Source organism: Parus major, chromosome 2, assembly GCF_001522545.3.
Source record: "Parus major isolate Abel chromosome 2, Parus_major1.1, whole genome shotgun sequence".
Taxonomy (NCBI): Eukaryota; Metazoa; Chordata; class Aves; order Passeriformes; family Paridae; genus Parus; species Parus major.
The window spans coordinates 68,923,091-68,940,392 of record NC_031769.1 but is presented as its reverse complement, the minus strand read 5'-3'; the positions used below and the strand labels follow the sequence as shown (position 1 = coordinate 68,940,392).

General features: G+C 37.9%; 1 protein-coding gene across 4 annotated transcripts in view; it reads right to left on the bottom strand.

Annotated features, from left to right (window-relative positions):
* The window catches only part of PIGN (phosphatidylinositol glycan anchor biosynthesis class N), a 98,350-nt gene that overhangs the window by 68,701 nt on the left and 12,347 nt on the right, over positions 1–17,302 (bottom strand). For all 4 annotated transcript variants that reach the window (XM_015618441.2, XM_015618443.2, XM_015618444.2 and 1 more), the window contains exons 2-6: positions 16,152–16,412; positions 12,095–12,216; positions 10,882–10,980; positions 6,207–6,313; positions 73–197 (exon numbers count right to left, since the gene is read on the bottom strand). In XM_015618441.2, the coding sequence (XP_015473927.1) occupies positions 73–197; positions 6,207–6,313; positions 10,882–10,980; positions 12,095–12,216; positions 16,152–16,378 (680 nt within the window). In that variant the 5' untranslated portion in view covers positions 16,379–16,412. The remainder of the gene's footprint in view (positions 1–72; positions 198–6,206; positions 6,314–10,881; positions 10,981–12,094; positions 12,217–16,151; positions 16,413–17,302) is intronic.

Sequence of the window (17,302 nt, the reverse complement as noted above, 5' to 3'; positions counted from 1 at the left end):
TGCACTGTTAAAAATGTTACTATATGCATTTAAAACTAGTAAGAAAGATACACTTATTAATATCTTGATTACCTTGAGTTTGGCCGATGAGCATGTCCATTGGTGTCTATGCCTAGCAAATGCAGGAACAGAACCACTTTCTCATCATTCAGAGCAGAGAACAATGTTTGATTGCTTCTGGAAGAATTAAAAAAGCTCTGTATGGAATAAGCCATTAATATATTAATCTGAGTAAAATGGAAGAAGATAAGCATCTTATTAAAACTAAAACACTGCTGTTTCCATGTCAAAATATTAGTAGTTATTAGAGTTTAAAAAGAGGAAAAATAATGACTTCCCAATTTACAGCTTGGAGGAAAACTACTATCAGTGCAATCAGCCCAAATTTTCAGCTTATCTAAGACAACATTTATGTTGAAGTGTTCTTTTGTTGTTTGGGTGGCTTTTTTTGCTGGGTTTTTATTTGTTGGTTTATTTTGGTTTTGTATGGGTTTTTTTTGGTTTATTTTGGTTTTGTATGGGTTTTTTTGAGTTTGCATAGGCAAAAATACATCATCCCTTCTTTGCCTCCTGTATAAACAAATTGATGAGCCATTGCTGAGTGCCACTTATGGCTCTACATTTCTACTGATTTACTGAATTTAAATTGGAAGCAAAGGTTTCAAATACTCTTGCTTTGGAAAGAGGTTTTGCAGGACTGAGATATCACACTACAGTTTGTTTGCAGAAACTGAATTAAAAAAAGAACAAAACATGACATGCTTTGCAAATACATGAACTACAGAACATACATCTGCCTTGCACATGTCCTACTTAAGCATCCCTGAGGCAGATGCCAGGGGAGGATCTTCCCCTTGGACTGAATGAGTCTTGAAACGGCTATTCTGTGTTAGGTGAGCCACGTTACAGCAATGCAAAATGCAGGCAGACAGCTATTGCAGCATCAGCTCCTTAGTAACAGCACTACCCAAGGAAACAAAGTTGGGTAGGATCATAGTTCAAAAACCATCTAGAGGACCTTTCAGTACACTAACATAAGTGAGAGTGTCTTTGAACCTTATGCGAGAGTCCAGGGAAAATGCTGGTAGAGGCGGGGAAGCATATCTGCCACCAAAGGACAGGGCAGTCCACCACCCAGCTGTGACAGTGATGGAGCTCTTAAAATCTAAAGCTCATACCTTGTATGAACAAAAGTCACTGCACCCAGAGGAAGACCAAAGTGGCAGTGAGGATGCCACAGTGAGCTATGCCAAGAAACCATGGCAGTATGCAATTCCACTTTTCTAACTCCCTGAGTACACACAAGCCGCATGGACTAATATTTGCATGCTCTCAGCTTCAACTCTTGTCCAAACAAAATCACGACCAAAGTCCAGAGATATTTTAAACAAAGATAAAAGAAAAAAATCGGATTACATTAAATAGCAATATAATTATTTTAAAGGAGATTTTCATTTCCCACAGAGATCCATCTACTTGCACATATTTGACCACAGAATGAAGAAGCTTTCCAGAGCACACCAGTAATTTGCAGGATACAATAAAACCCTGTTTCCTTAATTTAATTAAATAAAAGGAAATCAAAACAAAGCATATCAAAACAGACAAGCAGGAAAACTCCCAAAATTAAATCCTAAAATGTAGATCAATATTAGAAGGCATATATGATTTTCTACCACAGAATGATTAAGCAAAATAAACCATTCAGAGGAAGGTGAGGCCTGAGCTTATGTCCCACCAGACAAATCCCCATGATACACCAAAAGCATCCCACTTTCCCCATCCCAGCCACCTCATAAGCCAGAGCAGCAGCAACAGCCAGAACAGTTTTCCTGAATTCTGGCCAATTACAAACAAGAAGACAAAAATCTTTTCCCAGAGCAAATAGCAAACTTTATCCCATGAAACTTGAAAAAAAATGGTTTACTGAAAAAAATTCCAAAAAGCAACAGGAAACTCACCACAGGGAGTGATGGCTGATAAAAGTGGTGATTTGGGGAGCAAGTACCAAACACACTAAGGGCAAAATCACTTCACCTTGCTCTGGATGTCACTGAACTGATATCTTTGCATCTCCCAGAGGCCTGCTAAAGGCCTCTTCTTTTTGGTACTCAGTGTTCACAAAACTTGAGTCCTACCTCTAGTCAGCACTAGTTCCCAACCCATCACTCTATTTTAACTATCCTCCTGTCTCACTCTTTTATTCTTGTTTCCCTTTAATTTCCTCTATTCAGTAATATTGCCTCCCCTGTATATGTAAAGCTGAATCTCACCAAGAAGTTTCAAGGTCAACAGTAAACAACTATGAGGCTGAGAGCACTCAGTTTTTCCAGTCTCAAGTAAAAGCAGCTAAGGAGAGGTCCTATTGCTGTATACAACCATCTACCATGAGGGTGAAGGGAATCTCAATACTCTGATTTGAGCCAGACTGATCAGAGAGCCTCAGAGATGAGATAGGGGAAAACTCACAATTTGGAATGTGGAAAATTGCAGTAAGACAAAGAGACTTTTAAAAATTATTTGGAAGACCATATCTATAGCCAGATACTGGAATAGCTGCTTAAAAGGCTTGTCCTTGGACATGCTCAAAACTCGACTGGGGAAAACCTTAGCACATTGTTCTACCAGAACCTCCTTCATGAAGGGAGGTGGATTCAAGACGACTACAGATTCCTTTCAAACTTCTTAAATTATCCTGGCAACTTTTGCTTGATTTTCTGGCAACTAGCAACAAAATAATGCACTGGTTACAACTGATATGCAACATAAAAGATATGATACCAAGTTTCCCATTTACAGCAAGCTGTGAACTTAATTATAATGTAATACTAATTAAACTACTACAACAGAATTTTAGTTATAACTATGTGAAATCTTGATTTAATCATCTCCCTCCTCAGATGCGAGAAAGGAAAGAAGAAAAAATTATTTACAGATGTCTAAACAAAATAGGAACCTTAAAATGTTAAACATCTAAGTAGTCTGGGATCTTTTGTTTCCTCAAACTATGTCTTCCATGGAAGCATGATTCTTTAGTACAGCTGATAAACTGTTGCTGACTGCATGTACTAGGGAGACCAAACAAACTTTTTCTTTTTACAAAGCTCCTTAATCTAGGACAACTTAATTTAATTGGCTGCTTAAAGCTGTGCACACTGATTTGTGTTGATGGGAGAGTTTAAATAGTTATGCCAGTTTTCAGAAGTAAAACGAAAGTACAAAGGCAGGACAAATATATATGCCAGGTTTAGATCCATTGAGCATGATCATGCACAAGACACACATTTAAAATAAATCATAAAACCATTGTACTGCTAATTAGAGCAGAACTATATTGAAATCCACTGGCACAAATCAACATCTAGTCACAGCACTGTCTGCAGAGCTTCAAAGTTTAGCATAATTCAGGTCTGGACTCCATCCACCACCCTGCACAGAAAGAACAGTCTGAAGGGTTGGATTGCCTTTCTCCAACAGAAAGGGGACAAAGGAAGAATGGAATACTGTGTTCAAAGTGAGAAGAGAATACAAGAAAAACCCACAATTTTTGGCCATCTGTATCTACGTGTCCCTTTCAGTGAGAAGACATTAACTGAATACCTTGAGCATATCCTACCCTTTGGTCATAATAAATTGTGGTTAGGCCATTACTGGAACTCATCTCCAAGACCGAGTTCCTGGAATTTAAACTTTTACACTAAAAGGAAAAAAAAAAAAAAAAAGTTGGATCTTCCAAAACTATTTTCAAATATTTAATAAATATTTTCAAAAATCAGAAATGCATCAACAAGACTGTTTTTTCCCATTAGTTAATCTAGACTTACAGTATTTTGGTCCCTAGTTTCTTAGCACAGACTCAACCTAGGATTTAGGTAAAGGTTATTTAACTGATAAACATTAAGCATCATAATCACATCACAGTGATTATACTTTATTGCTTAATTATTAGTCGAGCTTCTTAAAAAAAACCCAAAACCACCCCAAACCCCCCCGGAGGACCCCCCAACCACCCCAAATTCCGGAAAAAAAAAAAAGAGCACAGTCCATTAAGTCCATGCCCATATGGAACTCCAAACCACTCCCAAGTTATTACTGCACATTAATATTGCTGAATTTTCACACTGCTGCAGATAAACCCACACAGTCTAGTTCATGATCTATTTTCTGTCCCAGGAAAGGGTTACGATCACCTTGTATCATGAGAAGACAGGACAAGAACTATCAAGTGTCAAACATTTTTCTTCTGCTCATGATTTAAGCACAGATACAAATAACAAGCAGTTAGAGTTTACTATCTCCTCATGGTAAGCATTAGATAGCATTTTTAAAGAGAACAAGCAATCTCAGAGTGCCAGCACTAGCAGCCCAAACATGAGTTAGCTATTCTTCGTTTTATCCACATCTTTTTTTGGGGCAAAGGAAGTCACAAGTGGCTCTTATGATGCTTGGGACCTGTGAACTGGAGAGTAAAGAGGAAGTGCATTTGGTGTCTTTTGCTTCCTAAAGAGGCAGAAATCCAGAGCATGTTGGCCAACACACGAGTTGAACAATATATTGTTAAATACTTGAGATAAAACACAAAGGAGGAAAAAAAGAGTAGGCAAAGCAGAATTTAGATTCCAGCATACTGTCATTCCTACTTATATATAATCTCACTAGCACAGCTGAAAGTTGTTTGAGCTATAATAGCAGAGTGACCTTGGTTTAAGTAAGCCTCAAGTTTCACACTCCTGAAGGAACTGTTGATGTGTAGTTGAAGAGACAATTAATGGAATGTGTGGCCTATGCCAGTCAATCAAGTCCTATCCATTCACAGTATGGAATTTAGATCAACAAAATAAGTCTTAAAAATAATGGTGCTGGCTCCAAGGAAAAAAGTGATCAGTAATGACATATATTTTAAACATATCATTATAGCTTGAAAGGATAAATGCCATTAGGTGTTCTGAAGCAAAAGAAAGGTAGTACCACCCTCACATACTTGTGCAGCTCCAAATGACAGCAGGGTGCAACTTTATGACAACAGCTATTCAACTGTAACTAACAGCCTAATTTGATTTGTATTATTCATATGCATTACAACACACAACATGGCACAAGTGCACATTCAGGGAGATGATGGCATTTGAAAAAAAAACATCTTTTCACCTGCAAACCACTTCCTTTGAAAATTAGCAAACTATAATGAACTTTTCCACCCTATGTCACTATTTAAAGCAGAACCACCCTTCACTTTCTCAATCGATGATGATTTAGTTTTTTGATTTATTTTATTATCTGTTTGTTTGATTTATGCTGGTTAGATATACTAATGCAAAGATCCTGTAAAAAAAAGTACAAGCCTTAAACTCCATTAACATTGTTATGGGATCCAGAAAGTAACATACTTAATTGTTTCAGTGATACAGATATTTATACACCAGTGCCCACTACCATCATTTCTTAATCCAGAACAAGTGAGGCAGCATGAAATAACAAATACAGGAATTAATAAATAATCAGAAATCATGTGCCTTGGGCTATTAACACTTATGGTAACAGTGTCACAGAAAACAACAGTCATGAACCAGCACTGACCCATCAGCCACATCAACAAAGTCTACAGCTCCAGGGTCTAAGCTGCCTTCTGGCCTCTGTCGCACACCGTGTCCCCCAAACCAAACTGTGACTGCTCTGGCAGCCACAGCATAGTATGAACCACAGCAGAAAATTAGAAGCCACCTACATCTATCAGGAAAAGCCACACTGAACAATTACAGTCAGGGTACAAGCCTGACAAAAAAAAAAAAAATTAAAAAAAAATCAATAATGTTGCTTAATTTTGCTTTCATAATGAAGACTTATAATTTCAGCCATGCTGCAATACCTGTTATAAAATCCTTAACTAACTGCATTCAAGACCTTAAAGGGTCTAGCACTCCAAGATGGGTTTCATATTACATGTAAACAAAACAAAGGAAAGCCAGGGATGTTTTTTTACAGGGTACTTTAGTTAGTTTTTTAATTAGCATTGAATGAGAAATGCTTCCTTTAAGCATCTATTATGTTTGTCATAAAAGTTGATTCAAGAAATTTCTACTTATGACCCCAAGAGATAGGTCTTTCAAAAATTTCTTACTTTCTAGTTCTATGACACATTCGGTGATAAACTTAACATGCAACTGTGCTTTTTATAAGCAGGTAGCATAGAAGGATTCTCTGCTTACCTTAACATGATCAAAAACCCATAAATCAAGCTTGGCTGCATCTTCTGCTCCAAAGTCTTCACTTTCTGCTGCGTAACAAAATGTATAAACATGATCTCCAGTAGCACCTGCAAAAACAATATAGATAGCACACAAGATACAAGGCTTTTTGCTTTTCTCATAGCCAAAAATACTTTCATGCACAGGAGTAGAAACCTACCAAGAATGATGAACCTGAAAGAAGCCACAGAAATTTTCTGCTTATTTTAAGCTTTCCCATAATTAATCTTTTTTGGAAGCCTGGATAATATTTTATCTCATTACCTTATCAGCATCTCAGAGGAATGAAGAACAATGTTATCCAGTATGCTCAGGAAAGGAAATAAAATATGAAAAAGCAGATAGGAGAAAACCAAATCCCAGTTTAAGCAAATTAAACAGAATTTGGTTTTGAACCAAAGAATTTCACAGAGAAACTTCTAACCAAGGAAGATTCATATTCATAGTCTCATTTGAACACATGTTTTGGGGGTAGGCTGTTTAAGAAAAATTTGCTCAGCTTTTGGTAGCTCAACTGAATCATACATGACAGCGCCTTATCCATGAGGTCTCTTCCACAGGAAAACATCATGTATCACGTGTATAACAAAGGCATCAGGAGAGTTACTGTATTTAAATTCTAGCTATCAAAAGCCCAGTGGACTTCAGGGAGACAATATTAAAAGTCTGCATGTTTAAAATGAGCATCCAAAACAGAAAAGGGAGAACTACTGGACTTTTTTCAGCCACAAAGTACAACACGAGGGCCACTGATGTGCAAACACAGCATCTGGACACGGCAACTTCATTCTCTACTCACAGTCAAGGGAACAAAGCAGAGAAGAGAGGGGGCTGGGGGGTAAGACAAAGACATGCAAGAAATTAAATTTTATTAGTCCTGAAAAGATTTGAAGCTAGGTGAAGTTTAACTAAATAATTCAGTCAATGGCAGAGCTGTTCCAGTTCAGGGGTGCCATTTATACTTGACTGTGTAAACTCCCAGAGAGTTCTTCAATCAGCTGATGACCAGAGAGATCCAATCTGCTGGATGTCACAATTATATAACGCGGTTGTGTAAGCTTCCAGGCTTGTGAATGAACAAACATCTCAGTATAAGGCAGCTGCTTAACCAAGATTATGTGGAAACCCACACAAAGGGATGCAGGTATTTCAGGCCAGGAAGATGAAAGCTGGCATAGATTTTCTGGTGCAGCTCTCCCCTGTGCCCCTGGAGATGTTACTTCTACTTTTAACACAGAACACTCACTGCAGTTCTCAGTCTAAAAGAAAAGGAAGAAAATACTGCCAGGCATTAAGAAGCAAATTCAGGAGTTCCAACTGGTGGATAAATGAGTTCAAAGGAAGAAATAAGTCCTGTCCATCACTGCCAGGATGACTGATAGTGTAAGAGGATAGAATGCTGTAGTGTTTTTCCAGAGTGCCACAGCAAACCTGAGAAGTCCTTCCTTGAGAAGTGTCACACCAAAGAAGCAGACAGTTTGCAAGCAAAGCAAAGGAACACAGCCAGCACTTACCCATTTCTAATTCCTACCAAAGCGAAACAAAACAACTCACCCAATCCAGCACTGCAGTAAAGAGAAAGGGTGGCAAAATGAAGTCATACCAGGAAAGTTTGGGTTTTTTTTTAAAAAAGAAATTATATTATGCAATACTTTAGAAATTATTATTTGTTCCATTGTTTGAGGTGGCAGGCAACAGTATGCCAACACTTTCTTTAAGTCTGGGGATGAAGAAGCAAAGACGGGATAGAGAAGTAGAAGAAAGCCAGGGATGAAAACATCTTTTAGAAGCTGCTGGACTTGACAATGCCATTACACTATGGGAAATAACTGGAGGTGCCAGGAACTCCAAAAAAAGATACCACCTATTGTTTTTGCCCTTTTCTCTGCCACTATATCTCATACTCAGTATCAATATTCAAATATTAGGATCAGGGATGAAGTTACCACACTCTTACAATAAGATTTACGTCACGCAGAAACTGAATGTCTCACTCTGCTAGTGGGGCTTGTCTCTGACATGCCTGTCATGGGTCAGAGTCCAGACCAGCAGGAGAATTTGCCAGTGAATTTTGCAGGCACAAAAGAGTGGGGAAAAGTATGAATGCGCAAAAACAGTCAGACACTGAGAAGGACAGAGTGTGGCCGTCAGAGAGCTGTCATCAAATACAGCCATGTGACAGATATGAGAAATTCTGCATTGTTTAACAAAAAAGGAATTAAACCAGAAGATTAAGAGGTCTGTCTGTCCAGAAAAATCCTGACAATGGTTTGGCCCATGATTTTGATGATACCTTTCTTCATACTCAAGTTAAAACAATGACCATAGCCTTTTTGGAAGCTTCCAAAAAAGAGAAGGGAACCCATGAAACAAAGGGCAATCTGGGTGCAACAAAGTAGTATCTACTTCCCCTCAGAGAAGCAACAGCCTCAGCTCCTTTTTCAGCATGATATTTAGTACTCTGGAATATACTCCAACCCAGGCCACTGTCAGAACAGTACAGGGATGGATTTTTCAGGTCAAGCCTCAAATCCTGGCAAGTCTAGAAAAGAAAAGGCTTAAGGAGCACTCTGGAAACAAAATAGGCATTTTCAAAAATGTTATTTTTAGATAATTTCAAGGTTATAATCTAAAAACATCATAGAAAATAAAGTTAAAATTAGCACAGTGAATTTGTGTATCTTAAGTGAGTTTAACTACTAGAAACAAATGCCTTTTAATCCTGCTCAAGATACAAAGTTACTTCAGACATTTTCTGAGATTGAAATACTAATTACACAGTCATTAAAACTTTGCCAAATTTAGATTTCATGTATATCTATTTTGATATTTAAAAAAAAATCTGTGAGCATTTTTTTACTTCCTTAAAGAATTCTCAACCATTTTTTTGAAATATATATTTTATTACAAGAAAAGTACCTAGAGAAAATAGACAATGACAGGAAACAAAGGATTTTTCTGTGCTTCCCAAAAGGCAGCAGGTGTCATTTAGTCTTTATGCATCATCCAATGCAGGTGGTGAACAGCAAAATTTGGAACATAGTGGCATGACAAAATACACACAAGAAGAGTCCTGTGGCCTCACTAATTTGCAACATGAAAAGAAAGGGGCACATAGCTTAATTTCTCTCTATCTCCTTCTTGGCTTTTTTGTAAAAGTAAAGGTGAAAAACAAACACTTGATTCCTTTCCCTTCTGTACTGTAAAACTTGTCCTCTTTAAAAGAAAGGGAACTATCTTTTCCTAGAAAAAAAATAATCTATCTTTCTATCATAAGAAACCATGATTCATGTTCTGACACAGCACCTACTTCTCAGATACATGACTGCACTTAAACTTTGACAACTTTGGGGGATTTTCCTCCCCCCTGCAAAAGGAAGCTCCATTGCTGATACCACTCAGAACAAGCCATACAGAGAGTATTATCCTTGCACATCTCTTCAGATAACATCAAAGCTGCTCACAAGTCCTCTGCTTATCATCTTACTCAAACAAAACCAGTAGAAGGACAGAGCTCTGGGAAATTCTTGAATTCCCCAAATATTTTCCCAAGAACATATCCCTAAAAATACAAATAATCTGTGCAAGGGCAACTACCTTTCCCCTCTCCCCAGCCACCATCACACTATTTCCAAATACAAACTGTAATCTGAGGTCATGGGAAATTATCAGGAGATATTTTTACAGCTCATCATAAATTCATGAGGCTTAAGCAAAGAGCAGAAGAGAGGGGCGTGGGGGGGAATGTCAGGATGTGAGGGGGAAGACACATGAGTTCAGAAAAAGTTCAAAAATTATCATGAGAAATATGATGTATATCTTCTCTAAACCAATATTACATTCCACTCCTATCCTGCCTGTCTCATTTCTCTCATTTGTCAATACCAATGCCTCGACCAGAACAACAGAACATGCCCTCAGCTTGCCCCTTTTTCACATGAGACTGTTTATTCTGAGATAATGTGAAAGGGTGTATATGCATTCATTCTTCCAAGAAAACAACAATATTGAACCAGGAGAACCTTTAAACATTTGAAGTGTTGCTCAGCAATCTCTGCATGCTCAAATACCAATTGCACTGGACTGACAAGACTTGAACACACTGCACATCACAGGCATAAGACCTCAGCTTCAAGAATAGTACCAGGAAGTTCTTGCTTGCATACAGTTCTTCCCTTTACATATTAATGTTCTGAGTAGAAGCAGGATATCCCACAACAACCTACTTGTTTAGCTCTGACACTGAAAAAGCCTGGCTACAGATCTCTCTCCCAGCTCACTGGGAGCTGCAGGCTTGAAGAAAAGTCCCAGCTGCAGACTTGCAAAACAAGAGTTTTAAACCTCAGCAAAGGAAAATAATACTATGTCCCTATAACTAAAGGTGTGTTCCTTTAGTATACTGACAGAATTAGCTAAGGTCTATTTAAATGCATGAGAAATAAACTGTGGTATCCTCATCAAAAGCTTGCTTCTTTTCCTCCACCCCATCTTCATTTCACAAACTAGAAATCAAGTATACAGAAAAACACAAAATGAAAATACTTTTTTCACCTTCTTCTCTAACTCAAAAATACTAAATGTCTATATTTTACTACCTGATAACTATGTGTTAAAGATTCATAAAATTAAGTCTTACCTTTTGCAAACATTGGCAAGATATCTGGGCTTCCCCAGCTCCAGGTATATTTACTTTCATTGAAAACAGAGTCAAATTCCACTGGATTCTCCTTCCATCCTGTTAAACAAACACACCTGAATTTAAATGGCATTGTCAGAAGATCTCATTGACTGATAAAACTTATAGTCCATGCAAAATGTTGTGGGGTTTTTTTACAAGTTTCCCCTATATTATTTCACAATAAACTCCAAACTGTGCATCTTGATTTTAATTCCATTTAAACATCTATTATAATTACTCCCACATTCATTAAGAAGTGAGCTGAAACCTAGGCTAATCTCATTATGTAGAGTTTCAAACAGGCAAAGCACACAGCTGGTTTATCTTCTAAAGAGCTAACATTTTCCTGAATTCTGCATCTCCTATTGCCTGAACTCACTTTTTGGCATTTCAAGTAATAAGATACACACTTACATACTTCCAGAAGTCACATTGCGCTTCCTTACAATAAAAGCTTCAAGATTTTTTGTTTCCATGAAAAGGCACTTGACAGAACATAATATGGAGATGCTCTTAACTAGGTATCCCTGCCAATCCTGCATTTGCAGTGGTTGTCAGAAGGAAGAACCTTTTCATTAAGAACATGAACAAGACCAATTCCTCTCACCTCCCCTGTCCAAAACCAACACACATGGCTAGCATTCAGGCCTGGAAGCCTGAGGGGGAAGGCGGAGGAACACACAAAAGACCAAGTCAGTAATGAGAAGGGTTGTTCTGCATAAATAAACCCCAAACACTCGGTAACAGCTCTGGAAAAACATGGGTTTGGAGGGGGCTTTTACTTCATTTTGCTCCTGATTCTCCAACTCAAGCTAGGAATGGTTCAGCTGAGACACTGCAGTTCATTTCTTGTTTGCAACATCTACATAGCCACATCCTAGTATCCCAAATGATAATTGAAAACTCAGTTACACGAAGCAGTGAGGCCATATAAGATACTTCTGCTTTTAGGTTCAGGCTGTTAAATTCAACCATATTAAAAATATTACTTTATGTAAGCTATTTTCCTAGCTATCAATATTAGGAGTGAGAAATCCATCCAAAATTACTATTTTCCGTATCATCTTGGCATACAAACCACAGTGCAGGTATTTATCAATCAGCACATCACTGAAACACTTTGGAGTTTGCACTTTGGAGGACAGCATTCAAAGCTTTAGGACCAGCCTACCTTTAGCAACTGCACTGACATCCTCATAAAATCCAGCAATAAGTGCAACGTGCCCCGGCCTGGATTCTGTTGGGACCCGGGTGTGAGAGATTCCCCAGCTGCCGTTATTCTCTAGAATACTCCTGAGAAAAGGATTCAAGGCAGTTAACGTTCATGACTCGTCCAAGTACAACAAATTGCAGATAAAAAGAGTGACAGGTAGGTGTGAGGCAGGAAATGTAAAAAAAGCCCCAAACCCAGACTAAAACAGATTTCCACTACCACCTGCTGTGCAGTAAAACAAGCAGAACATTAACCTGCAAGTAGTTCTATACTACAGCACTGCACAGAGAGCATTACTATCGTAGCCCATCATCACTGCAAACAGATGAGTTCAGCTGGTGTTCTAATACACTTAAAATTAACATGCTATTTTTTTTTTCTGCTGCTTTCCCCTTTAGCTTTTTTCCCCCCCCAACAAATTATTTCTGCCTGGTATTACTCTTCTTTGTTCTTTCCATTCAGCCTGAAAGCATCTAGTTCAATCTTATTCTCTAAATACACTCAATTATAATTAGCTCTTGTGACCATGTCTGCCTTTATCTGTGCTGAATCTTAGAAGCAATACCAAGAGAATTCAAACCCCACATAAATCTAAGGTGAAAATAATCTTGGCAACAAGAAGAAAATTTAAGTAAACCTTGCATCTTTTGCAATTACACTGAAGTGAAGGAGGATATATTCTCACCACACAGACAGAAATACATCAAGTGTCCAGGGTTTATGCACATACAGTAAATAGTTACAGCAGGTAAAAAGCAAAGAAAACAGAGGATAAAGCCCAAGCATAAGAAGCAGCCTCATAAACTATTCTCGTCTGCTGAAGATCTGAACATCTGGAGCCTGTCACGAAGCAAGAGGTGAGTGTTAGCATATGCTGTTTTTTTGTCTCCATCTTCTGGAAGAACAGAAAGATTCACTGCTCACTGTCAGAGCAAGGGAAGTAAGAAAACAAAACACAACAGGACATATACTGATTTTTAGGAAAAACCCGCAGAATCTTCTGAACAAATTCAAAGTAGTTTTTAACAGTCAAGTTACTAGAAAATTAATTTTTTTTTTGTTCATGATATAAGCTACCAAATTTGCTATGTTTATGTGTTTTAGTCCAAGTAAATTCTGGGTTCATGCCTTTAAACACTCACCTGAGACCTCACACCCTCAGACTTACTTGAAAGCTCACAGAACTACTTGGAATAGCCCAAATACTACAGTGAGGAATTTAAAAGTATATAGAGACTAATATGTTATTCCTAGTCTCATCTCAGCTAGGAGATAATGCAAGTCACAGTGAAAAAAGTAATTAGAAAAAAGGATTTATGTATTAGTCAAAGTGGTTTTTTATTTTTCTCATAAATAGATGATCAGAGTGTATTGTACTAACATACATTAATAAAACACTTATTCAAAAATAAAACACTTGAGTTCTCCTCAGACTTCATTGTAACAACAGGTAGAAAATTGATTTAAATTAGAATTTGATTTCTATTGAATTGGAAAATAATTTTTTACCTTTGCTTGTCAACAATAGGATGACTTCAGGATCTGAAGTCAACAATAACACATACCAGGCAGAAAAAATGACACGACATATAAATTTGTCATTTCCCTATTCAAAATTCATTTAGATACTTTGAATTACTTCAATGTCTTTTACTCAAAAGAACCACCAAAAAAAAAATAATTTCCATGACAGCATAAACATTAGCTAGCTATAATAACAATGGTAAGTATTAATATGATATAGTAATATGGCTGAAACACAACAGTCAAGGAAGAAAACATCTTCCCTGAAATCACCATTGCAGCAATTCAGATCACTTACTGGCCCTAACAGCTATGACAACAGTGCTGAAAAACAGATTTTTCAAGAATATTGTGGAAGACTAGGTACTTGGTGTACATGTATTATCCAACAATCTGCTTCAAGCCTAATGGATATTCATTTTTAATTCCACATTCCTATTAAAACTTTACTTCTTTTAATAGCACATTGCTACAAGAATGGCTCTTGCTCATTTAAAGACAATCTTTCCTCATTAACTATGCAGTAGTTCCCAAGGTACTCCACCTGGATCAGACTAATAATCTGGCTGTTATGTTGCCCACTACTATAAAGTGGGTAAGGGACTGAACACTTGGAACTTAGGAATGAACATGCAAAAAAGTAAACTTTATATTAAATTTGCATATACTTCGAGTTAGTATTATTGAAAAAGGAATGTTCAGACAGCAATAACTTGGGAGAATAAAAAAGGAAACACTTCCAGAAACTAACACTTTTTATAATTAGAATAGAATAGAATATATAATTATAAATAATCTTGTCAACTTGTTTACAAAGTTAGCTTATGGAAGCTGTGCTGCTCAAAGGTTCAGGGACAAAACACTGAACCTGTTGCTTCAAAATTGTGGCAGCTCATGTAAAAGATCTGAAGATATGCTCTGGGCTGCCTGATCTTCCACATTTCAAAAGGTATAGCATGCTTCAAGTTTTTTTCTTTTCATCATCTCTCACATATACATGCTCACACACATATGTACCTATATGCAGAATGAGAAATGAGAGAAATACAGATGGCACTTCACACCTCTACAGGCATTTTCTTCCACTCAGCGACCTACTAGCATCTTTGCTTATTACAAGGCAGTTTTCCCCCTCCGTTCATTCATGTATTTTCAGCACCAGTGACAGTGCTTTACTTCTACAGATTTTGAAATAGAAAGTCCTTAACTCCACAAACCAGGTAAAGCAGAGAAAGCAAAAGTGCCAATTTTCCAGCAGTAGGCAAGATAATACATGGTTTAACTTTTTTCTAGGTAGGCATGATAATGCTGAGTGGCTGAAACTTAAAAAACTCAAATCACTTAGTAAAAAAAATACCCATTACAACTTTTTCCTGGCCACTACTCACCCCTCCTGCTAGTGATGAGGCCATTACAGCATTCACACCTTGACGGTGTTGGTTGGCGATGCAAAAGACCAATAGTTTTACTGCTAAGAAAAGAAACTGCTCTGGAGTAAGTGTGAAGTCCACTGCTAAAAGACAACATGGTAAACTCACACTGATGTGGCAGATGCATGTCAGGGGCAGACAGCAATTTATAAAAACAGTAACAGCAGCAGAAGTAGGTACAAGTAAACCCATACGGACTGGCAAGCACTGGAGCAAGGACTCCTCATATTCCTGTACTACTTTTGCAACAGTGGACTGCAAAAGCCCTGAGAGCTTCAGATGACCGATTATTTGGGTTTGCTCTAATATTCAAGCCAGACCAATTCTATCATCACACAAAAGTAGTCTTATTTAATACCATCTTTTTTTTCAGTCTAGAAAATTAATTGTCTTATGCTCAAATAATTATCTTGATATAAGGAGAAAAGGAAAGTTAACAAGAATTAGTTCTAATCAGACAAGGATATGACTTTTAACACTTATTTAGCAGGATTACTTTTTCACAGCCTTAAACTAAATCATTCCTTTAAGCAATTAGACACAAACTGTAGAGAGCACAAGGGAGGCAGCAGGGTCATGCATGCAGGAAAGGTGGAACGAAGAGGAAGTGGCAGCTTGCTGTTAGATCCATTCAGGATATCTCTTTTAATCACTCCTTAAAAAGTTTCATTGGTAGCTTAGCATTAGAAGATAAGCACATTAATGCACTACTACTCTTAAACTGAGCATCCAGGAAGCAGTCTAAATTTGTGACTGCCAGGCTTCAGAATTGATACCATGCTGATGCCAATGGAGAAAGTTCACTCCCCTCTCAGTTACTGGCAATCTGTAGAGTTCAGGGGACAATACAGACTCAATTTACACTGCCCTAGTTTTAGTAGCTTTGCGACAAGGGACCCAAGCTCACACATTTCTGCACAGTGTAACTCTGCAAAGCTTATTACTTCAAAGGCAGTACTCGAGAAGCCACCACAACTGCTGTTGTTCTTCTTGTTATCTTCTCAACATTGTAGAGCTGCATCCAGAAATAAAACCTTGTAGCTCAATAGTTTTTGGCTTACCGCAGGTAAGGTGCCCGGGATGTGCCATTGCTGTTCAATTCATACAGAGAATCTGCTCGCAGACCATCAGCAACAAAAAGCACAAGACGTTTTGCTGGAGGTGGCAGTGGAGTCTGCTGAGGAGTCATTCCATGGACGAGAGGAGAGCTGAAGTAGATGTCAAAAATGGAGACCAAGAACACACAATGCACAAGGAGCCCTGCAAGTATGAAGATGGGTATATCCATGGCAGCAGCCAGCTGGAAAAGGCAAAGTACAACACTAAGAGAGAGAGAGAAAAATAAAGTTAGGCAGATGAGACTTACCATAATCAATATTTATTTCATGGTAATGGAAGACCCAACCACAGACATCCCCAGAATCCATAATCCATAATCAATTCCTGCTTCCAACAAGCTTTTTTCCCCCAGAAGTCCTGGTCAGAGTCATTGGATGACTAATTCAGACCTGCAGATAACCATTATGTCTCAGCAACTCATCTCTGGTGTTTAGGGGTTTATTAGATGGCTTCAAAAGACCATTGAATCAAGCCAGTTTGCTTTGTTAGCTACATCTGTGACAGAAGACCCAGACAATGCAATGTCTCCATGAACATACTACCCTCTACTGGCTGCTTGCACAACAGAGTTGAAGTCTGTTCAGGCAAATGCAAGGCAGACAGATAAGAGAAAGCCATCCTATAATAAACATACATCCAACATTGCTTTTTTTTTCTCCAAGTTTGCCATCAAATCTGGGCTCGTTATACTCTGCCTAGAAACTGAAAGAATAAAGATGCACTGCTGAGCACAGAATACTATTCCTCTTCTAAAACAAGTGGCAAAAGCACAATAGATGAAGAATGATGTTTCAAGAATTATTATAGTCTCTTTTTGAATGTTTTTTTTTTCCCTTCCCAGTCATCCTCTGAGGTCATGTTAGAGATACAAATATGCTTAATAACAGGAACACTGGAAACTGTCCATAGTTGCCAAGTGTGCTGTGGGGTTCGTGAAATGTGAATATTGGCTGAGCTAAGTGTGGGACCTGAGCCTGAATGAGCTTAGTTCTGACAAAGGACTTCTAGTGCTGCCCAAGCTGCTTAGTTATTTAAATACCAGCTATTTATCCACCTTAGCCAAACATCACCTCCATTCACCAATTAAGAAACA